The following is a 24,012-nucleotide window of genomic DNA, read 5'->3' as shown; positions in this document are numbered from 1 at the left end:
ACCAACTTTTACATTGAATTATATATTTTGAGCTCTTGGATTTTATAGGTGATACCATTCAAATGGCATTTCTTTTAGTGAAAATATGTGTAATTTTCATGTAATTCTAATTTCGATTTTTCTGCAGTAAAATATTTGTGGTTCTTTACTATTGTTATACATTCAAAACACAGTTGTACGGATGACCATTTTCCATGTCTTTGTCCTTCTTCTAGGAATTGGCTATTCTATGTCAATATTAGGCCCTGCTATTGGCTATGTGTTGGGAGGACAGCTGTTAACCATGTACATTGATGTTGGTTTGGGACAAAGGCAAGGCAATATCTATTTTTCTTTTATTCAAATTTATTTTATTATTGTAATGTTAACATCATAGACAGAACATCTTCACTGTATTTCCTTAGCACGAGGAACTTTTCAGGAAACAAAATTGAATGAGCACAATTTTTATAAATATTTTGGTTGCCTTGTTTCATGAGTTAATGTCATACAACCTTTTAATATAAAACTTCAATGAATAATAAGGGTGTTTAATGATAACCTGGTTAAATTTTTCAAAATAGATATACAGGACCCCATGCATTGTTCAAAAGAAGAATTAAATCAAAATTAGTTATGCTTGTAGTAGATTTAGCTGGAAGTAGATAGCTTGAAGAGTCAAGAGTCTATGATTCTCAGACTACGTTCTGCAGTAGCTCTGATGATGTCTTAGAGATCACAATTGTGCAGTTTTAATAACTGTGATGATGGGGCATGGTAATAGGTAATGTTTATTTATCCCATACTATGTTCTGAAACACAGGTTTTGTGCGTTACCTTATTTTACATGCCACTTTTCTTCCTCTTAATAATTTTATGATAGTTGATACAAATAGTTAGGTAAATGGCCAAGACATGAATCAAAGTAGATCTTTCTGACTCCAAAATCCCCTTCTTAACCACTGAGTCACCCTCTCCTTTTCCTGAATTGAGAAGTTAGTGACCTTTGAGGTCATATTTTCTCACTTTACCAGTGGGAATTATAACTATGCCATCTTTGCGTGACTGTGAGCAGTGAGTATGTGGTCACGGCATATGTCTCTGGGCTGCTGGTCCTGGGTTAATCTTTTAGAGACTATATGAAAAGGTGTCAGAGGAAGCCCTGGAAGCAGACAGCTGGATTTTAAGAAAGGACATTTTAATTTTAGTGGAAAATTCCATAAGTTGTAGGAGTGTTGTGTTTTGGGGAAGAGATTATTGATATCAAATATGAAAACCATTATTGAAAAATTTAATAAATCACTCTGAGAAGACCATTATATTTAAATGAATGCTGTAATAGAAATGCAGTGTATGGACTTTTAACATAGATCAGTGATATGCTGTGAGATCTATTGAATACAATAGAGAAGGAAAACAGCCAAAGTGAGAGACAGAATGTTCAGAAATTCTATGTATGCTTTCAGATATTTAACATACTTATATTTACTATTAAATACTTGGAACTTTTATGTCTTATTTGCCATTCTGAAATACATTGCAAACCATTATTCTTACAGCTCTCATGTATGCCTACTATGTGTTGGCTGATTCATCAAAATGGCTCCACTTGAAATACAGATATTATAACAGTATTCCTCTATAAATGCACTTGAATTATAAAGTATATAATTATCAAAATTGAGTTTTAATTTAACAGTATAGAGTTGACTTTAACCCTTTGTTTTCCTATCATATAGCACTGATATCACGGAGGATGATCCGCGATGGCTGGGGGCATGGTGGATTGGATTTCTTATGGCTTGGTTTTTTGCTTGGTCTTTGATAGTACCTTTTTCTTGCTTTCCAAAACATTTACCAGGTAAAAATGTTTTCTTTAAAACCGGGGAGTTTTATTCAAATTCAAGACAAAGTATTGCTTTCTATTAATTGATAAGAACCCAAGAAACTCATTGTTTGTTTTATAAAAATCTAAGTTGTCTTCCTATGGAAACTTTTGAATAGCTGTCTCTATTTTAGAAAATATTGGGAAGGAATCTTAATTTTCATGGTTTTCCTTTACTTTCAATTAAGAACCAGTAAAACTGTACATACTCACCTCCTTCCTATATACTTACTAAATTTGTTTCTTATGTGTTATCTGAAATCCTGCTTTATGTATACTTGTAAGATATAAAACCTTTTAAATTATTAGTTTGTGTTCAGTTAGTCACTAACTTCATTACAAGTCTGCCTTAAATCATTGATGTTAATTATTTGTTGTTGAAAGTACAAGCACTTTTTTTCCAATTGTCACCAACGCATTTTCATTATATGCTAGTACTAGACAGTCTGTCCAAAAAGTAAAAGATTAATAGAAGAGAATATCCATTTCTTTCTCTCTGAGATTTTGCTTCTGTATAATCATGTATATATATATATATATATATGTATTTCTCTAGGCTCAGGGTGTTTCATCATTTCTCTTATATAATTACCATTTGGAAATGGGCAAATGATAAGTTGGCAGAATAGAAGTAGGTGGAACCATTGATTTTTTTTTCTGTTCTGGACCATCCCAGTTATAATGCTGATATATTGACTGTTTTCTCAGACTTATTCAAAGAACCATTATTAAAGAACAAAGAGACCTGATAATAGATGGTAAATATTGTTTCATTTGCAAAGCATGTTAGAATTAAAGAGAGTAAAGGGGAAAAAAGGCTCAAACATACTTTGTTTAATGTGTAAAGGATGAGAAAGAGAAGGATTTTAATGGAAGAAAATGTCTTTGAGAGATTTTAAATAAAGAGAATAAACATGTGATTGGGGCAAAATTGTTTCATTAAGTTTTAGATAGGTCGGAGTTTCTTAGTTAACGTAATAATATTAGATCTTAGGACAGCCAGCTTGCAGACATGGATATTCATACAGTTGTCTTTGCTTTTGTTTTTGTTTTACAAAGCGAGAAACTGGCTTCTTATGTTTGGAATTTATATACTTGTAGAAGTGTGTATCAATGAAAAAGAAAGCATTTTTAAACATGAAAAATGAGGTGATAGAGCAAGTATATTTACTATTTCTTTAGGTACAGCGAAAATTCAAGATGGGAAAATTTCCCAGACTCATCAGAGTAATAGTTCCTTAGAACATACAGATGAGAATTTTGGAAAAAAGTTTAAAGATTTTCCAGCTGCTCTCAAGGTAAAATAACACCGTTCACACACACTCACCCCTCACACACACACTTGTAGATATGTAAACAGATACACACATATACAAATATTTCCACAATGCATTATTGTTTATTTACGATTATTCTAGCTTTTATAAACAACTCTTCATATTTAATTTTATTGTACTTTGAGTAAATGAAAACTATTCCAGAGTAGAATGGTTGAGAGAAAATGAGTCATCTTATTGGCAGTATCAATGTTCAGTGGTTCCTCATTCGCACCGGAGCCCATTACTCCACGCCATTCCCTCTATGTAATGGATAGATGAGGACCACTGAATTGTAAACATGTATTTGAGATCACCAACCCAATGAGTTTCCCTTGTGAAAGAAGTGGCGGTTAGTGGTTATTTGGTTTGAATTTGAGGTTAAAGAAACAAAAGTTTTATGGTCTATTCTGTTGAACTCAGCAGAAAAGCATTCTTTCTATTTAGCGTCATATAAGTTTTTCACATAAAATATTTTACAACTTTACCTTTTTGACATTTGAAATTATTTACTTTTCCTTAGATTATCTGACTCTGATTTCTAAATCTCTTATCTTGCCCCTTTGTGACCCTTGTGTCTGTCTGCATGTGTGTGAGCGTGTGTGTGTGTGTGTGTGTGTGTGTGTGTAATAGTTGGTTTTATGAAGTTTTTTTGCCTTTAATATTCCTGGAATATATTTTGGTTTTCACTTTATGGTTAGATATATTGAGATAATGAATCTCTATACTCCATTCTGTCTGGCAACATAGACACCTTTTTAAAATTCCTTCACTCTGTGCCTGTGTAAGGTCGGTAACTCCTGAGTCCTTTATCCATGGAACAACACTACACGTTAGACGCGTAAGGACCATTCTCATGTGCTCATAGTCAGGTTCTTTATTTACTGGGACCAGGAATTCACAACACAGTAAAAATCAGTTGCGGGGCAGATTTACTGTGTGGAGATTTACAGGAAGGCTGGGGAAGGTAGGCTTTCCAAATGGGTTTTACCCCTTCTTCCACTCCCTTGCCGTGACAAAGGCACAGCCGTCCGTCCAGCTGATGCATCATTTGTGAGTCCCCTGGGTGCGACACAGATCAATATCCTCAACTTTCTCAATATAAAGCTATTTAATCTATATTTATACTTTAATGCTGAGGAAAAGCTGAAATATTATGAAATGATTATATGGTATTTATTGAAAATGCCATTGTGATGTTGTGTTGCAGTCTGTTCATAGTTATTCATGTGGTGAACTGTATTTTTCCTTTAGAATTTGATGAAGAATACTGTCTTTATGTGTTTAGTTATATCAACTTCTTCAGAAGCCTTAATTACTACTGGATTTGCTACATTTTTACCTAAATTTATAGAAAATCAATTTGGATTGTCGTCCAGCTTCGCAGCTACACTTGGAGGTAAACCATTTTCTTAGTTTTAATGTAATCTAATAATTTTACTGCACCATATTAAATGTTTAATAGAATAGCATATAATTTTGGGTAGCCAAGTCCTTGAAATATAAGCTTTATACTGATTGTGATAAGAGTTTCTGATTTTCTGACATTAAATAATCTTTTGCATGAACTTGAAAGACACAGAGGTTATATAGCTATATAGATAGCTACAGAGAATGTATGTTACTGTGAACATGCAAAACATTAATTTTCTGAAATTTCTTAATGTAACTACTAAATCTTTCATTCATATGTGTCTAAATCACACGTGTTTTCACATGTTGAAACCAATTTGCTGCTTGTTTTTGATGCTTTCGATTTTTGGTGTGAGTTACTGAGTGTACTTGCACGCTTTCTCACTGTGTCCTTTTTCTCATTAGGTGCGATTTTAATTCCTGGAGCTGCTCTTGGTCAGATCTTAGGTGGTGTTCTTGTTTCGAAATTCAAAATGACGTGTAAAAACACAATGAAGTTTGCTTTGCTCACGTCTTTAATCGCACTCATGCTGAGTTTTGTATTTGTTTATGCCAGCTGTGAAAACGAGCCATTTGCTGGTGTGTCTGAATCATATAATGGGTAAATATATTTCAGTGCTTATTGAAGTTAATATTAGAGTAATGAACTATGTGTGTATTTCCAAATATGTGATAAATTGATGAGAGATTGTCTATTCCTTTTTAATTGGAAGGCTTTTTCTTGTGTCAGAATAGGTACTTTTTATTTTAGTTTAAATAACTGACATCTTATTAAAAGTTGGGTATTTACTCAGAGAGCAATTATTCTATGCTGATACTATGCTTAGGGATACAAAGATTTAATACAGCAGAATCTTTGCCCTGAAGGGATTTACATCTTAGGGAGAATTTCACATTATATGTTCCTATTGATTTAAATTTTTAAAAATGAACATCTCTTCATGGTGAGATTCTTGTATTAAGTGGGTTGAAAAATGGGCCAGGAGAGAAATTAAAATGAAGCTAGTCCTAGGCGATACCAATCACTGTTGTATCCACTTTAGAAGTTCACGTTTATTGTAAAGACATACATGACTTCTTCTCCTTCTGCTCTGTAAACATATTTCAACCTTGAACCGGTCTGACCATTTTCTCTCTCTTTGCCTTGTTTGTTTTGCTCTGCAATCCGAAGCCATGAGCAGCGGTTCAGGCGGGCGGGTGGATGGCAGTGTGTTTCATAGTCTGCAGTGCTGCGGTGGTATTAGTTTCACTACCTATGTTTGAGGCTGTTGGGGAGACAGTACTCCAGGTCAGAGACTCCGTAATTTTGTATAATGTGGCATTCAAATAACCTAAGTAAAATGTACTTCGGAGAAGTTCGCCGTTAACAGTTATCGTGATTTCTAATTGCTGAAGATGTCTGTTATTGTTTTACACAAATCAGATGCCGAGCATTCTAAAGCCATGTTTGGTTCAGTTCCTATTTATTAAGTGTTTGTTGACTGCTTCCCCTGGCAGAACTTTATGGTAAAACTCTGTACTCTAAAGGAGTTTTCATTGTAGCAGGAGAGGTTGGGAAATAAAACAGTGAATGAACAATGCATTAGGTAATGAGAGTTATACAAAAGGCTATGAAATTCAAAAAGGGAGAGCTTTGCAGTTTCCTTTGATCAGATTGAGGAAAGGCTTCATGGCATAATAAAAATGGGGATGAAATATCCTTTATGGATGCAAGGAGTTTTGAGAGATAAAGATTTTAGAAGGAGGAAAGGCAGAGGGAATATGTTAAGCTAATAAATCCTAGAAGTTGAAGGTTAGGTTTAGGGACCTGTTTAAATGGACTTAGGTCATGTTTCTGGAAATAGTAGAAAAAATCTGGAAATATTGAAAGGTACTAAAGGTAAGTTGGGCAGATGTGACTTTCACACCCAAACCTATCTCAAGAAACCACTCATTTTGGTATGTTCCTTTTAGAGGAACAAAAAGTTCTGGACAGTTTAACACTAATTTATCACCTTGACAGATGAACGATGTAGATGTGAATCCCTTTAGTATTTTCTACCTGAAACAAGAGTTACTACCAGATGAACTGTCCTTAGTCTAACCAGAGGGGGGAAAGCAAGTGAGATGCTACCAGTTTGAGGTGCATGTGGGGGTTTGTCATCAAGAGATATCAAGAGCTGACATATGGTGCTTAGTGCACATGTTCTTGGTGGAAAAAAACCTGAAAGTGAGTATGTATGCATATGCATGCACACTCACACACGTATGTATGTAAATGTAGACACAGATAGACTTGGATGTTGTGGAGATGTGATATTGTTTTCCCTATGCCCCAAATTCTTATTTTTAGCTCTGTAATCTGCATTTTAAAATGTCCATATCATAGGCAGCTAGTCAAAATACTCTATTCCAAGAAACATGTATATGGAAAGAACAAATGAAGAATTTAGCCCTGGCTGGTGTGGCTCAGTGGACTAAGTGCTGGCCTGCGAACCAAAGGGTAGCCAGTTTGATTCCCAGTCAGGGCACATGCCTGGGTTGTGGGCCAGGTCCCCAGTGGGGGACATGCAAGAGGCAACCACACATTGGTGTTTTTCTCCCTCTCTTTCTCCCTTTCTTCCCCCTCTCTCTAAAAATAAATAAATAAAATCTTTAAAAAAAGAGAATCCAAATAGTACATCGTTAGTGAGTGGGAGAAAGAAGGGAGGGTTGTGAAGACTCATTGCACCACTAGTAGAGTGTGCAATGAGTCCCCTTGCCATGTAAACACAGGTGGGTTAAAGAGAGCTTTTGGGTCTGTGAATGAATGAATTAAACTTTTTGATAAGTTCATTTAAAGCCCTATTTAACATTATATCCAGAAAGCTTAAGATCAATAATACTGGTTATTTCAGGAGATGTTTTTAATATTCATAGTATTTTAAAGAATTTATTATTAAGTGTTTAATATGGGCAAAACACTAATTTCAGTTGAAAGGTAACTAAGTAGGTTTCTAGAAATCTAGTATTAGAATTTCCCATTGTTCTCATATTTCCTTGACAATCTATAGGAACTGTGGGTCTGTTTTGTTAATGCAATGTTTGTAAAGGTCATATGTGTTTTACTTTACACATAGAACCTCATAAAATATGAAATACCATAGTAAGGCCCTGGCTGGTGTGGCTCAGTGGATTGAGCACCAGCCTGCAAACCAAAGGGTTGTTGGTTCGATGCCCAGTCAAGGCACATGCTTGGGTTGCAGGCCAGGTGCACAACAAGGGGCACATGAGAGGCAACCAGACATTGATGTTTCTCTCCCCCTCTTCCCCTCTCTAAAATAAATAAATAAAAATCTGTAAAAAAAAAAAAAGGAAGAAGTACCATAGTAAGTACATACAGTATTTTTTCTCTATCTGGCCTATAGCTGGACTTTCATTGCTTATCTAAACTAGTACCGGAAAGAGTCGTATCTGTCAAACTGTTGAGGTAGGTTTAGGGAAGTCTTTGCTTATTGTAGAGGCATAATTATAGAATAATACTTTAGGTTCAAATAAATTAGCATTTAAATTCTGTTTGTGATAAACATGTTTCTCATATATACATGTATGTGTGTGTATATACATATATACATATTTTTAAATATTCCAAATTTTCAAAATTTAAAATATTTTATTTACTTGAAAACAATATGTATATATTAAGGCTATTTAATAAACTTCAAGTGTTGGTTATTTTTCTAATAATTATTTCCCTTTTACCTCATGAAGTAAAACTATAAAATATTTAGGTTAAAGTGACCGACCCTTGGTAATAAGGAATATAATCTATATGTTCTTGTTTCCACTGTAGTTTGCATTATATTATCTTAAACTTTCATATTCTCAGTAATCATCAATAATATAAGGATTACATATTGGAAATTTACATTTAAAATTTTGTGTAGCGGCTATTTCTTGAGTTTCAAGGATAGTTTTTCTCTATTCCCTGTATTTCTATATCTGTATTTAAACCAGTTGCTAGCAGAGTGACTGTAATACTTTTTTTGTGAATAGAATCATGCTTGTGAAAGAAATCTGGCAGCACTACTCTGTAGAATAGATTAGATGCAGCAGTCCCCGACCTGTTTGGCACCAAGGACTGTTTTCATGGAAGATAATTTTTCCATGGACCAGGTGGAGAGGGGGTGGTTTCTGGATGATTCAAGTGCATTACATTCAAGCTCACCTCCTGCTGTGCGGTCCTGTTCCTAACAGACCCAGACCAGTACAGTCCACAGCCCGGAGGTTAGGGACCCCTGGAAGCAGAAGAGTATCTAGGTAGATTGACAAGTTATTTCAAATTTACTCTTTGACCATCCTTTCCTTCAAACTCCCCACTGACTTGTTTCCAGTTTGTTTTCTATTCTATAATCTATTTCTTTTATGAATCTCTTGTTCTCCACCTGTTCCTTAAATATCATTTTCCAACATAGCAATTATTACCTTTTAATACTTAAAAAAATCACTAAGGTACTTTTTTTTTCATGCCCAGTACAAGATAGTTTCATGATGGAAGATTTTTATCCCTCCTTCACTTCTTCCTTTCCTTTCTTTATCTTCCTCTTTTTTCCCCTTTATCTGTCCATCTCTACCTCTTTACTTCTTTTAATTACATTTCCACCACTTTGGCACTAGCATGTAATTTGTACTTACTATGTATTCATGAAATAAGAGGATGCCCAACACCTCTGTACTCTGCTCGTGCTACACTGTTTGTGTAGTTGATCTTATCATTCTCTTGGTTTCAGCTACACGTACATGCAAATGGGTATGAAGAAGTCTAGCTCCCAGCCAGATTTCTTCACTAAATTGGAGATTCTTAATTTCAATATGCATAAAACCAAACATCTCACCCCCAAAACTAGTTCTCTACCAAAGTGCAGGTTAAATTCTAGGAGTAACTCTCGACTCTTCCATGCTGAATATGGATTCAATCACTCAGACACAAAATCTTACTGACTCTATATCTCAAATATTTCTCAAATCTGTTTGCTTTAGCCAAGTGTTCTATTTTAGTTCTCCTATACATTATCATAACTTATTGTCCGGGGCATTGTAACTGATCTCCTTCCTTAACATTCATACTCTGTGTAACTCCTGGGATTATTATTTTTAATGTGCTTTTGACAGTCACTGTCCAGTCTAAAAATAGTTTGATTACCTTTTCAAAATAGGTTAAAGCTCAATGTTTTTAACAATAATTTAACAAGGCCCTCAATAATTTGGTCCTTGACTCCTCTCTACCGACAGCTGTCACTCTCTGCCTCAGACATCATTCATATTTTTCTGTATCGGGTGATGTTTCTCAGCCTTACGCCTTTGTACCAGCTTCTCTGAAGTACCCTTCACCTTCTCCATTTACCCAACTCTTATTTATCCTCTAAAACTCATCTCAGGCAGTTGCTCTTTCAGACCCTCTTATCTAAATGTTGGCTTATTTCAAGTGTTACTCCCCAGTGCTTCTAAAATACATTCAGTATATATTTATAGTCACACTCACCAGGTGTGTATAAGTATGTGTCCATCTCTTCTCCTAGATAGAAATCTTTGAGGACAGTGAATATCTTACTCATCTTTGTATTCCCAACACCTAGCATAGGTCCAGCACTTGCTCAATGTATATTGGCTGAGTCAATGAATAAGGGTTTGTAGAAGTGTCTTTGCCTAGGGCAACCCTTTATTTTATCAAAGGTGTTGCTTCCTATTCAGAGGCGCATCGAACAACATCGAGCCCAGGAACTAGGAGTATTATATTTGGCAAATAAAAAAAATACTAAGTTAATTTATCTGGGTCTCAGTTTTCCAGTTGATAAAATGAATATGTTGAACATTATTTTATTCATCCTTCCAGGTTTAAAATTTTCCTGCACTCCTAGAAAACTAGGCAATGTCTGGAGACATTTCAGTTGTCACAACTGAGGGGATGCTACTCGTATCTAGAGGGCACAGGCCCGGGATGCTGCTGAATACCCTAAAGTCCCCAGAACCAGACCCCTCACCCCACCTCCTGCAAAAAGAAGTTTTCTGGGATCGAATAAGAAATTATTTCTGGTTTCTCTGCCTATTTTACTTGTCACTAACAGACCAACACTATAGCTATTGTTTCTACTGCCTCTCTTCCACAAGACGCCAAACTCTATGGGAAAAGGCAGACATTTATTTTATTCATTTAGTAATTAAATATATGCTGTGTGAGTGGATAAATGGCTGAATAGAAAGATATGACAATGCTTCTGAACTATTCATTAATGCTATAACATGGATGATTTGCCCATCTTTCATTTCCTGTTGACAGGACAGGAGACCTGGGAAACTTGACCACTCCTTGTAATGCCAATTGTAACTGCATGCGATCCCGTTATTATCCTGTCTGTGGCAGAGATGGAGTCCAATATTTTTCTCCCTGCTTTGCAGGCTGTAAAAATTCTGTTTCAGAAAGACGGCCAGAGGTAACTTGTGTCTGCTACTCTACCTTCATGAGGCAATGTTTCTGTTTTCTTGGATGGCCTTCTCAGTCTCTCTCATGGAGTTACACAGTGCCTATTCCTTCCTTCCTGGCCCACCTCCTCCACTCAGAAACCGGGCATCAAGTTTCAGTCACTAAGATGAATAAGCTTCGGAGCTCTGCTGTGCTCCTCATTGTACCTGTAGTCAACAATTATGTATCACACACTTAGGATTTGTTAAAAGGGTGGATCTCATGTGAAGTGTTTTTACCTTAAAAAAACAAAAACAAAACCACAAAACCTTACCAATCCAACAGGGAAAGAGTCTCCTTTTATGTCACAGATGCAATTACCATTGAAAAATTAACTTGGCAGGTACATCTTTGTAACATTATTTTAATTAAATATTATTTACCATTTTGCATTGTTTTATTTTTTCTCAACTATACATCTCCCTTCAAGCCAGGGAATTTTCCTATTCTTACTAAATACAATGGATATAGTAGAAACATCATAAATATTTATTGCTTATATTTGATGCACCATGGATTCATTAAGAGGAGTACCCAAATCATTAACTCATTCTCAAGTACAAATTTACTTTTAATTCTGGATTAGAATGAATATCAGTTTACCTAGATGTGTTTCTTTAAATACAGTTAAATAGTTTTAAGAGAATTTTTGTGGTACTACATGTACAAACTGAGGATTTTATTTTAGCTATATTTAAGAACTTTGGGAACAAATAATATAATACTCACATTACTAATACTATATAATATCTTAGGCATTAATAAATAATGTGATAACACTAAAAAGAGCTGAGGGAAATATATACTATGATGTGACACCACAATGGATAAGATGAGAAAACAGCAAGTCTGGAATATCTGACACATGGACTAGTGAAATGGCATGCCTTTTTCTAAAGGTAAATTTAGGGCTGCAAGAACAGATTTATATATAAATAAGGAGAAATAATTATTTGAAATAATCTATAAAATCACTTCAGATTTCTGCTAAAACTAACACAGATGTGTATATGTGTATATGGTTATGCACAATTATATGTTCATATGTACACACATAAATATATGTTTGTGCATACATATGCACATATTTAATTAAATTTTGCAGGTGATAAATATGTTAAACATTTATCTCAACAGACTAGAATTTGATCTTCCTACTGAGGGTAACTCAGAATGTGAAAAACAATGTACATTTTTTTTTCACATTACCTAGCTTACAGCTTTTAAAATGATCGCCTAAGAACATGGAAGAATGTGCACAAAAAAAGGCCGTGTTGAGTCATAGTGGACCTCTGATAGACATGACTGCGTGTACGTTTAACACTTGGAAGAAAACTAATTAGGCCACCACCATGACAGGCCTGTGAAAATCAATCAAAGACATCAGGACGATTTTTAAATCCCCAAACCTAGAGTTACCATTCCCTCCAACCAGTGGATATGTAGGAGTGCTTCAGTTTCAAAATAGGTTTAGAAAATTAGATGTTTCTGTCTGTTATAAAGAGCATGATGTATATCGTAGAGTCAGTGCCATTAACTAACTCTAACTAGAGGATTATGGCGTGGAAGTTAAGGGAAGGGTTTTACTTACATAGTAAAATTTATAGATACAAATATTATCCTGCGCAAGAAAACCAAGAATAACTAAGTAAATAATAAGCCTACTTGAAGTAGTATTAGTTCTTTTGATATGATTAATTTGATGTTTACATTTTTTTACCAAATACTATAATTGCTATTTTAAACATGAAATTGTCTTCTAGGGATTGTTTAGGAAAAGCAAGTTGTTTTGACTTCCAAATTTTCTATTTGTCCTGGCTTTTTTATGTCCAACTATTCCATGTAACACCTCAGTTTTTCTAAGGATTTTTTCCCTAGAGAATATTTCAAATAAGCAAATACATTGATAATAATATAATAAACAACTACGCACATTTCTTTACAGAAATATTAGTTTTACATTTCACACCAGTGACCCAAACTACAAAAAACAGATGGTGACTAACAGCAACTATGTTTAGGCAAATGTATACTTTTTTATGTAAGAGAGTTGTAAAGTTTCATCATTAGTTTCACAGAAAGAAACTATTCTCAGTTTCCCTTCTAAAAATGTTTAAAGGCCGCATCATTTTATTTGGATGTATCTGAGGGCTGAGTATAAAGTAGTCTGTTTTGGGGGTGTCCTCTGCTGGTTTGGGTGTCCTGAATCAGTACTGGTGGCCACAGGATACCTTTAGCACCCAGAAAGGATCTCTGACGCCCAAACAGTAGAAGTGCCACCACTTCCCTTTGGCTTCTCTGGCTCTGCTCTGACTTTATTGAGGCCTTAATTGCATAAAAAGATTTATATTAAGGATGGAGTTGAGTTGTAAAAAGCCTTTTAAAAATAATGCTGCCTACCTTTTAAAATGTCTGGATGTTTTCATACAAAAGTAATGCTGTGGGTTTTTTGACATGCTGCCTTCCAGCATTTCACATTCTTAATTTATATGTATGTGTGTATATAGATCAATTAAATAGTGAATATGTTATTTACATATAAAATAACCTTCCAGATAATGTAATAACCTCTAGTTTTTGATTGTCATAAATATACCATTATAAGAGGGAGGCAGTTTGCTTTTGGTAAAGCAATTCATAAAAGTTAAAAAATTATAGTAAAAAGGTTCAGTTGAAAGCAGCATCTCCCCCCAAAAACTCTTGTGACATATTAGTGAATTTTACTGAATCACTTGTTAAAGTTATAGTGTTTGTTCTTTTTAACTAGTGCAATGGAGAGATTGTCAGTGTGCATGCTTATTTTTTGGTGTTCTATAATGGAAAAGAAGAAAGTAAGCAGGAAAAGTATTTGAACAATTACGATCAATTCAAAGCAGTCTAGAATGTGTGTGATAATGTAATTGTTAGATTCTTGTCTGTCTTGTAAGTCCTGAATCAATAATAGGTTACAAGTTGAAGTAACGGACAGAAATGTCAAACACGGGTGATTCTGTGTCATGAATATGGCTGCCTGTTTTCCCTAGCTTGGTGTCTCCGGGTTAATTACTCTTTCTCGGCGTTCTTGGTTGTGTACCCATTAAGACTGTGTAAGAGAGCCATGTCGGGAGATCACCTCATTTACAATGACGAAACATGTTTTCAAGGTAAACACTCTTGGTGTTTTTGTCTAATTTCTAGGTATATTACAACTGTTCCTGTATTGAAATGAAAACAAAATTAACACCTCCTGGAGGAAGTTTTGGTTTTGAAGCTAAAGCTGGAAAATGTGGAACTCGATGTACAAATTTGCCCATATTCCTTGGCATTTTCTTTGCTGCAATTGTTTTTACCTTTATGGCTGGTACTCCTATAACTGTGTCCATCCTCAGGTATGTATTGTGTTTTGAAATTTACCATCCTTAAGGCAACGTGTTGAATGAAAAGAAAATAGACTTGGGGGTTCACTTGGGGTTTACACTGACCATTGGTTCTAATGCCAATTCAGCCCTTATAAGATCATTAGTTTGATGCTATTAAAACTGCTACTTCATTGAGTCTCAGAGGTATGAGGTTTAAATGAAACCGTGTATGTGGAAGTGTCCTGACATTGCCCACCTGTTATATGCTTGATGTTAGTTTCTCCGCTTCTTTCATGAGGCTTTGTTGTCAGCTGGAAATAAGTTCAAGTGTATCTGAGTATGATGGGAACACAATGCACTGCGTGTGTCAGAGTCTGAAGGACATGCATTCTCCTTGTACAGCGGGGGCTGTGACAGTAACCCTTCCTGTAAGCAGTGCTAATAGATGGGATGCTAACTGTCGCCTGGCTTTTCAGAGTGTTTTGTGCTTTTGGTTGCTCTTCTGCTGTCCACACCACTTTATAAAAATATTTCCCATCTCCCTTTCCATAAGCGCTTCAGCCTTACTATTTCTTTTCTAATAAACTCTGGCTTCTTCCCTTTTCAGTTTTGGTTCCTTGATACTCACCTTTTTTTACATACTTTTTGATGAGTGGAAGTTTTAGAGACTGTCTAAAAACATTAGTCTGTTAATCTTACACTGCATGGAAATTGGAGTCATTTAGAGAATAGAGAATATGCTTTTAAAAAATTTATTTTGGCTCTTGTAAGTAGTGCTGCAGTGAGCATGGGAGTGCATGTATCTTTTTGTGTTAGTGTTTTGGACTTCTTCAAGTGAACACCCAGAAGTGGAATTGCTGTGGAGCACGGCAGTTCTATTTTGAATTTTGGGGGAATTTTCATACTGTTTTCCATGGTGGCTGCACCAGTTTACAATCTCAACAGTGCATGAGGGTTCTGCTTTCTCCACATACTTGCCGATACTTATTATTTGTTGAGGTTTTGATACTAGCCCTTCTGACAGGTATGGTGATATCTCCTTGTGGTTTTGATGCACATTTCTGATGATTAGTGATGTTGAGCATCTTATGTCTTCTTTAGAGAAATGTCTATTCATTGTCTCTGCAAACTTTTGATTGGATTTTTTTCACTTCTTCATTTTATTTTAAAAAAATTTTTATTGTATTCTTTCCATTGCCATTTAGTGCCCTCTACCCTCCCACCCCCACAATGACCACACTACTTAGTTATGTATCAGTAGATGAATGGATAAAGATGTGATTAATTACATATATACACACAGTGGAATATTACTGAGCAATAAAAAAGAATGCAATCTTGCCATTTGTGACAGCGTCAATGGACGTAGAGGGTATTATGCTGAGTAAATAAGTCAGACAGGGGAAGATGAATACCTTATGATCCCACTTACGTGTGGAATCTTAGAAAAAAACCAGACTTCTAGAAACATAACTAACTGATGATTGCCAGGGGTGGGGAAAGGGAGGGAAGAGAAGTGGAAAAGGTAAAGGGGAATTAGAGGCACAAATTTTCTGTTACAAAATAAATAAGCCACAAAGATACCGTGTATAGCACAGGAAATATAGCCAACAACATTTAATAACTTTGTATGGTGACAGATGGTTAATGGACTTCGTGTGGCAATCACATCATAAGGTATATAAATATTGAATCACTATGTTATATGCCTGAAATATATTGTTTGCCAACTGCAGTAAAAAAAAAAAAAAAAAACTTAAATATAAAAAAATAAAGTGCTCAGATTTTTGTAAAAAATTATTTTGACAAAAATTATCTATATTACCTTTCAACTGCAAATTTGTTTTTAAGGACTAATCTCTTTTAACCCACATCTAATTCTCACGTCCCAGCATCGTGTCTCATTTATGTCAGACTGTCTCTACTAAAGAGTTGTTGTTGAATCAGAATGAGCCTCAGCAACTGCTTTACATTGTCTCCAATTCGTACTCTTACCCCATCCATGTGGTTTCTGTGTCAGAGTTAGTGAAAGAGTAAGAATTATTTGCTTGAGACTGAAGTCATGTGGTCTGAAAATTCAGCAATAGTCCACGTAGGTCTTGTAAACGCATACTCTTTTTCCTTTACATTTGTTAAAATTCATACATTTCAGTGTATCTGTTAACATTTATTTGCCTGTTTTTGGTGTTATTTGCGGTATTTTATTTCAGAAAACATTTACCTCCTTTTGTAATTCTAGGAAGTTGAACTGTATATAAACTGTTACAAATAATTTGTTCTTTTTTCGTGTGCATAGCATTTACTTTAATCTGGAAATGGTACCCAGGTATAAAAATGAATTTGCCTAAAAGCTGAATGAACTGTACAGTCATTTTTGGCTCCGTGTGTACTCTCCGTCTCTAGGTGTGTTAACCAAAGGCAGCGGTCTCTGGCATTGGGAATACAGTTTATGGTGCTTCGATTATTAGGTATGCCACTGTTCTTACTTCACCAGTAACTTGGTTATTTTTGTTCATTAGTGTTACTGATTCATTCATTTTTGGTATGTGCCAAGAAAGTAATTAATTAAACACACTAGAAAACTACATAAATGTCATTAAAGAAAGCTGTTTTCCAATATTCAAGATGTATTGTTTGTATATCACATAACAAAGTAGTGACTTTAGTTTTTGCCTGATTAGTTAAATATTTTTCCAATTCTGTTGCAAATATAACCTTAAAGATTATATTATATTTATTTGAAATATATGATCATCAATGTATTTCTAATAGAGTAAGAGACATATTTTTTCTATTCGTATAAAACATTACCAACATAAATTATGACAAAATCTCATTTATAACTATGTAATTTTTTCTTCCTGAATTTATCTCCAATTGGGCCATGATTGTGTTGTATCAGCAATGAAAATTAGTTAAGATTGATGGGAGAAAGAATTTATACCAGAAAATTGTATAAGCTCCCAGATGTAGGAAGAATAAGAAAGAAAAACTTTATATTATGCACATAATTACGTGTTTATATTTACACACACACAATTATGCACATAATATTAAGTTAACCTAAAAAAACAGAAGTAGGAACACTAGAGGCCACATGCACCAACGTTCCTGTCTTTCAGATGAGTGGGGGAGGGCCCTGCGAGCGTCGGGGGTTTGCCCCCGTCACACAAGTCCTGGCGCACATGAGAGCAGGAAGCGGCCCCCTTACCCAGCCCAGTGCCCTTTTGACTTTGTCATGTCACAGGTCACAAAAGCATAGGATGGATGCAGCCACACTCTTTGTCTGAGCAGTTCCACCTCAGACCATGTACTTGATTCTTCACAATTGGAAGCTCCTTAATTATGTGCAAGTTCCTTAATTTTGTGCCTTCCGCCCTCCCATGGGGGTGGGGGGGGTGTTTCAGATAGCAGCACTAGGCATGTTAGATTAATGTTTGTGGGTGTACATGTGCATTCTCATGCACACACATACATGTCAGTATGGGTATGTATGTGTGCATAGAGACATACAACATATAATACACACACTGTTCTTAGCACTTATTTTGTGGATTAGTAATTTATTTAGATTTTTAAAAAATTATGAGTTAATTACAAATACACATTTATTCAATTAGAAAAGCAATGAATGAAATTTTTACTTAACCAAATATTAATGCAATATATGCTAGAGATTTTTATTCAAATAAATTTTAATTTATTAGAAATATATAATTACATATAATTATTTTGGCATTTTTACTTATATTTCTTTATATTCCTATTAATTGTACATGAACTGATTGATTTGCAAGTGGACAGATGTTTTCTTTTTTTTTTTTTTTTTATTGTTATTCAATTACAGTTGTATGCCTTTTCTCCCCATCCCTCTACCCCACCCCAGGTGAACCCACCTCCCTCCCCCCTCTCCACCCTCCCCCTTGGTTTTGTCCATGTGTCCTTTATAGTAGTTCCTAGATGTTTTCCACAGAGAAATTAGTCATTGAGTATTAGAATAACTCAAATGCATTAAAAGTTATGCTTTATGACTTTTTAAAGAATTGCTGGTCACGCAGCTTTCAAGTAAAAATAGGAAGCCAAAGTCCATACTTTTTTTGCTTAAATGGATAGATTTAATACCTACTCTCATTTGCGTAAAATATATGTATCATCATGAGCAAAAACCTATAGCTATAGACTAATCTTTGCCCGTGTGTGTTTCACCTACAATTCTCCTAGGCTCAATCCCTGGACCAATTATTTTTGGTGTTGCAATAGACAGCACATGTGTTCTCTGGGATATTAACGAATGTGGAATTAAAGGAGCTTGCTGGATTTATGATAACATCAAGATGGCCCGTATGCTAGTGGCCATAAGTAAGTAGTGACTTCCTGATAACTTCAGATTAAATCGATGATGTTATGAGAAAAAACAATTATTGTTACTCAGGTGTTGAAATGCTCAGTCTACACTGTCGGGCTGCCCTACAGGCCTGCAGCAGAGATCAGTTATCCACAGGTAAGAAAAGGCTTTACCTGGAGTCTGCAAGATTCAGTGTAGAATAAAAAAAGAAAGTAACATTTTAGCTTTCATTATATCACAATCATGTAATTTCCTTTTAACAACTTCTCTCAAACTCATGTTGAGAAATCTAACAAAAACTGAAGGAGAATTCTTAGAAACTCTGAATGATTGTCATCTAGGTACCTAGACTCTGGAAAGCACATAGAGCTGAGGTAGGGAAGTGTCTGGCCCTGAGGAATGTTACAAGAAACCTTTTTGTAAGTTTAGAAGATTAGCCGTGATGTTTAACCCTTTTTGCCTTTTGCGGTATGTCTTATATAGTCTTGGTTAAGCAATAAATAAAAATTAAGATTAAGGAAGCAGAGTAATGCATCTATTTTGTAAGAGTAAGAAAATTTTTAAAACAACCTAAGAAATTAGAATATTTAAAAACAGAAATCCTAGATAGAAAATATATATATTTACATAATGTGTGATTTTCATTGCGATTGTGATCACAGTTATTTTGGCACATGTATCAATATAGCTTATTGCTCTTACATGTGTTTAAACTCAGAGTATGCTGTCTGAATTTATGATGACAGAGTAATAAAATATCCAGTGAAGAAATAAATATATAAATTAAAAAATGGGAGAGTAAATACTGACCAGAATAGGCAAAATTAATCTTCCTACCACTTTTTCTTGTTAAAAAACTTTTTTTTATTCAATATGATTTTATGTTTAAAATTTTAATTGATCATGTTTGTACTCTTTCACCAAAAGATATAGATAATAAATTGTTCCTTTTCCTACTGTGGTGAATGTGAGAATTTTTTCCCTAAAACATATATACCTTTAAATTTTTCAAAAACATTGTAACAGTAGTGCTTATGTAATTAATCTTCCTATAAACCTAGAAATACTTAGTGCCTTCAGCACTCCTGTTTTTCAAATACAAATTTTGAGTAAAATATTAATGATTAACACAAAGTAGCTACATTGCAAAAACTACATTGTAAGGCCATTTAGCTTATCTGAGGGGAGCTCAGATGCTTGTGCTGTGGTCAGATCTAGTTTCTCCTCATAGTGCTGAGCTCACATTCTGGGTTGTTGGAAAACAAATCAAGCTGGTGAAGTGAATCTTGATGTTGCATATTTTTAGTTGATATTTAAAAGTAAATTTGGTTAAGTATTGAATGTGATATATTCTCATAGGGGCCTTCTACTAAGAACTCCAAAGCTGTTTGTCATCATGGACATGAAAATTCTGTAGCTTTATTTCAGGTTCAAGGACGTTGTAAGCTGTTTTCTTTTGACCTTGATTTGGTTGCTTGTAATTTTTTATAGGTGTGGGATTGCGTTAATAAAGTTAGATATGGAACATGGATATACTTCATTCTATAGAATACTTATTTTACAATTATAAACAAGAATAAATAATTGTATATTTTTATTGTTTAAAAAAATAATATGGCCTAGTTCACTGAAATGCCTACAAGATTTTTATTGAGGAATATCACCAGTCTTCCTAAAGTTCTAAAAATTTAAAACATGTAACTAGCCTTGAGCTGCTGGCTCAGTCAATCGGAGTTCATCCCTTACACCGAAAGCCTGTGGGTTCTGTTCCAGGTCAGCACACCTAGCTTGCAGATTTGGTCCCCAGTCGGGACATGTACGAAAGGCAACCAATCAATGATGTTTCTCTCTCTCTTTCTCTCTCTCCCCTTCCCCCTTCCTCTCTCTAAAAATCAATAAAAACATCCTCAGGTGAGGGTAAAATAAATAAAACCTATACATTTATGCCTATACATTTCTCTTTAATGTAGAGTTCCTAATTGTGAAGAATTTCTCAATGAGAATTGGTTTCTTTAGTAATTAAAGGCCCAGATGTATGATTATTTTTTCTCTTTATATTTAGGTGTTACTTGTAAAATTATCACCATTTTCTTCAATGGACTTGCAGTCTTTTTGTATAAACCACCACCATTAGACGCAGATGTATCATTTCAAAATTTGAACAAAGCTGTGACTGCTGTTTCGGTGGAATGTGACCACAGCAGAGCGGGAAATGAAGGATGAAGCAGGAAACGGGGAGACAGATATTCAGCTGAAAAACTGGCTGCCGCTTAGGGGAGTGTCCATTGCCCTCCCAGCACTATGTGCTCAATATGGACAATCATTTTAAAAACGGGGGTTTTATAACTCAGTGTGTTTTCTGTGTATTTATGGTGTTTGTATGGACTTCTACTTGTTTTGTTTTCATGTAAGAAACAGACCTGTGCCTTCAAAATCCACCAAAAGCCTCCACTCACACACACACACACACACACACACACACACACACACACACACACACACACTTCTCATTGTCTGGGTATGAAATTCCCAACTAATATAAACTAAGTCAGAGAAAAAAGCTAATGATTGATTAAAACTTATGGTGTAAGAATTTAATTAAATTCATGTGTGATGAGTTTCAAAAACTATTATTGAAAGCCCATGAATTTAAAACCAGCTAAATAATATTTTTTCAATTTACATATACTAATATGTCTTATATCACAGAAATTTAGAGAACTATTAGAATACATGTTAATTACCTTCTTTGTGTCCCAGTATATAGTGAATTTAGAAATATCAGCATCGTATACTTATTTTCACTTTAATTCAAAAGACCCGGGAGGGAATTTGTTGATATTGCCGGTTTGTCACACTGAACCTCTTTACATGAATCCGTGATAGTGTTGTTCAGTTACATAGCTTCCAGAGGAAAGTACCAGCTTCAGCACAGAGAAGTGCCAATTAGAAGCAAAAAGATTTTTTAATGACTTAGATGCATTTTATTAGTTTCTTTGAAAAGGTTTTTAAATGAACGATTAATGTTTAGATAGTACTTTCATTTTTATCGTTTAAAAAACTGATTAGTACATTACTTACAGCACTAAAATAGTGCTGTGTTTATAAGTTAGGATGTCCTATTATTGTTTGATTAAGACACATTCTTTAACTGATCCGTTTATTTGAGAGAGAAAGTGCTTCAATTGTCTGATGTATTACAACACCCCATTTATTCGGATCAGACTGCAGCCAACTTGGTCTACTCAGAATGTGGAGAAAATAGATCAGTGAACATCAACAAAAGTAACTTCTGCCTGGTTAAGAATTTTACGGATTAAGAAAAATGTTCATTCCCACCCACTTGACACTTTTGTGAAATAAAGTTGCTAATTTAATAAGGTTAGCTTTTTTACAGCCAGTGTGTTGTATACACTGTGATCAGAATAACACACTGGGAGTAAAGGCTTGGTAGGAAACCAGCATCAGAAGCACTGGTAATTCGCAGAATTTACAGAGTATGTTCCATGGTAATCTGTGGCCAATGATGATTCAGGAAACTAGTAGCATTTATTAATTAAAATACAAAAAGGAATGAATTAGAATTGGGCAAGCAAGTGCACTTGACTATTAGAGAATTAGAGCAGCACTGGGACAGGAATCAGAGAGACAGAAAAACTTAAACCCAGAGCATATTAAAATCAGAGGTTGAGGCTAGATGTAGTCAAAAACCCAGGAACTTGGGAAGCAGGAAATCTTCAGCAACCAAAGAGACAGTGCAAGGTAGGCAAGGAATAAACACAGGAGACCTCTATCAGAATCAATCTCCCTTCCACTCGACCCATCACATTTTAAGTGCTGCTTCTTGTGGGAGCCAACCCAAAGGAGAGTTTAGGCTTTCTGTGTCTGTGTGTGGAAGCAGGGAATTGAATAGAAAAATTTTTCTAGATGTAAAATAACAGCAAATTCTGAGGAACTCATTGATAGAGATGTGAAACAGCAAGAGAAGGAACAGAATAACTGCGAAAACATTCTTCTAAGGCCACTTAATTAAGAAAAGAAAAAAATAATACCGCACATAAAAATAGCTGGATGAACAAGTCACTAAATAATTGGCATACTTAATGGTTTTAGTTATCAAGGATTTTACTGTATTCTGGGTACTCATTGTGTGATACATTTTACAAACATTTTAGTACTGGTCAAAGTGAAATGGTCAAAGACTGACTTGAAGGAAGTCAGTCTCTTATTTGTAATATATATATTTACAAAAATACCTCCTTTCATGATAGGGCAGTGTAGACACTACTGTAATTTATAAATATTGTTTATACTTTTGGGTTCCCCTAGATTATATGGGTTGGTATGCTACTTTTAAAACATAATTTTTCATAATTTGTGTTTTTCACAATTTGTAATGATTTTTAAATAAGCTTGAATCTGTAAGTTGACCTGTGGTGATTTTTGTATGCAATTAATTGCATATGTCTTATTTTTAACATTTTTTTTAACATTTGGATCTCCTTACTGTAAGATATCGACACGTAAAACTTATACAGGGAGAAAACTGTATACAGTTGATTTAGCTCTATAAATTGGAAGGAAAATATACATAAAATTTTAGTTCTATTTCCAGATTTTTTATTGTAAACAATTATGCAACATGTATATGCATGCCTTCCTTAAAATCAGACTTTATACTAGATTTTTTTGTGTGTTTAACCTTATTAAATGGTATGGATTTTGAAATGATTGATGTGTTTATGACTACACACACACATGGTGGTTGGAGAGGGAAAGTCAGTGTACCCTTGAACTTGCTCAATGTGATTTAGTTAATGTGGTGATTTCTGGCTTCTCAGCAGATGTATAACTCAATATAAACCACATACTTTATGAAATACATACAAAAACCCTCCACACAATAGTTTTCATGTATGAAAGATGGATATACACAATTTCTTCGGGCAGGATACATGTTATAGATGGTGTTTGTGAAATATCTGACACTGCAAAAGTAGGGTTTTGGAAAAGTATTTAATTCATTGGGTTATCAAAATCACATAATGGTTTTAAAGGGGTCAGATGGTACATGAATTTGAGGTGTAATGTTCTTTTGCCCCTCACTACAACACACTCAGGCTCCTGCAGTCTTTTTTTGTGTGTGCCCAAAACAATAAACATTAACTTATACATTATATGTGGGTGATCAAAAATAAACTAAAGGCTATGTTTTAAAAATTGAATTAGCACATCGGATCAGCACATATTCGTGTTTT

At 34.8% G+C, this 24,012-nt stretch overlaps 1 protein-coding gene across 1 annotated transcript in view; it reads left to right on the top strand.

The window, feature by feature from the left end:
* The window catches only part of SLCO4C1 (solute carrier organic anion transporter family member 4C1), a 57,069-nt gene extending 33,584 nt beyond the window's left edge, over nt 1-23,485 (top strand). The window contains exons 4-13 of the mRNA XM_024563242.4: nt 216-312; nt 1,719-1,840; nt 3,047-3,162; nt 4,435-4,579; nt 4,999-5,194; nt 10,889-11,042; nt 14,249-14,439; nt 16,813-16,877; nt 18,631-18,768; nt 20,817-23,485. Of these exons, the coding sequence (XP_024419010.2) occupies nt 216-312; nt 1,719-1,840; nt 3,047-3,162; nt 4,435-4,579; nt 4,999-5,194; nt 10,889-11,042; nt 14,249-14,439; nt 16,813-16,877; nt 18,631-18,768; nt 20,817-20,977 (1,385 nt within the window). The 3' untranslated portion in view covers nt 20,978-23,485. The remainder of the gene's footprint in view (nt 1-215; nt 313-1,718; nt 1,841-3,046; nt 3,163-4,434; nt 4,580-4,998; nt 5,195-10,888; nt 11,043-14,248; nt 14,440-16,812; nt 16,878-18,630; nt 18,769-20,816) is intronic.
* The last annotated feature ends 527 nt before the right edge of the window (nt 23,486-24,012 follow it).

This window comes from Desmodus rotundus, chromosome 1, assembly GCF_022682495.2.
Source record: "Desmodus rotundus isolate HL8 chromosome 1, HLdesRot8A.1, whole genome shotgun sequence".
NCBI classification, from domain to species: Eukaryota; Metazoa; Chordata; class Mammalia; order Chiroptera; family Phyllostomidae; genus Desmodus; species Desmodus rotundus.
The sequence above is the reverse complement of the archived record's forward strand: the minus strand, read 5'-3'. Positions and strand labels throughout refer to the sequence as shown.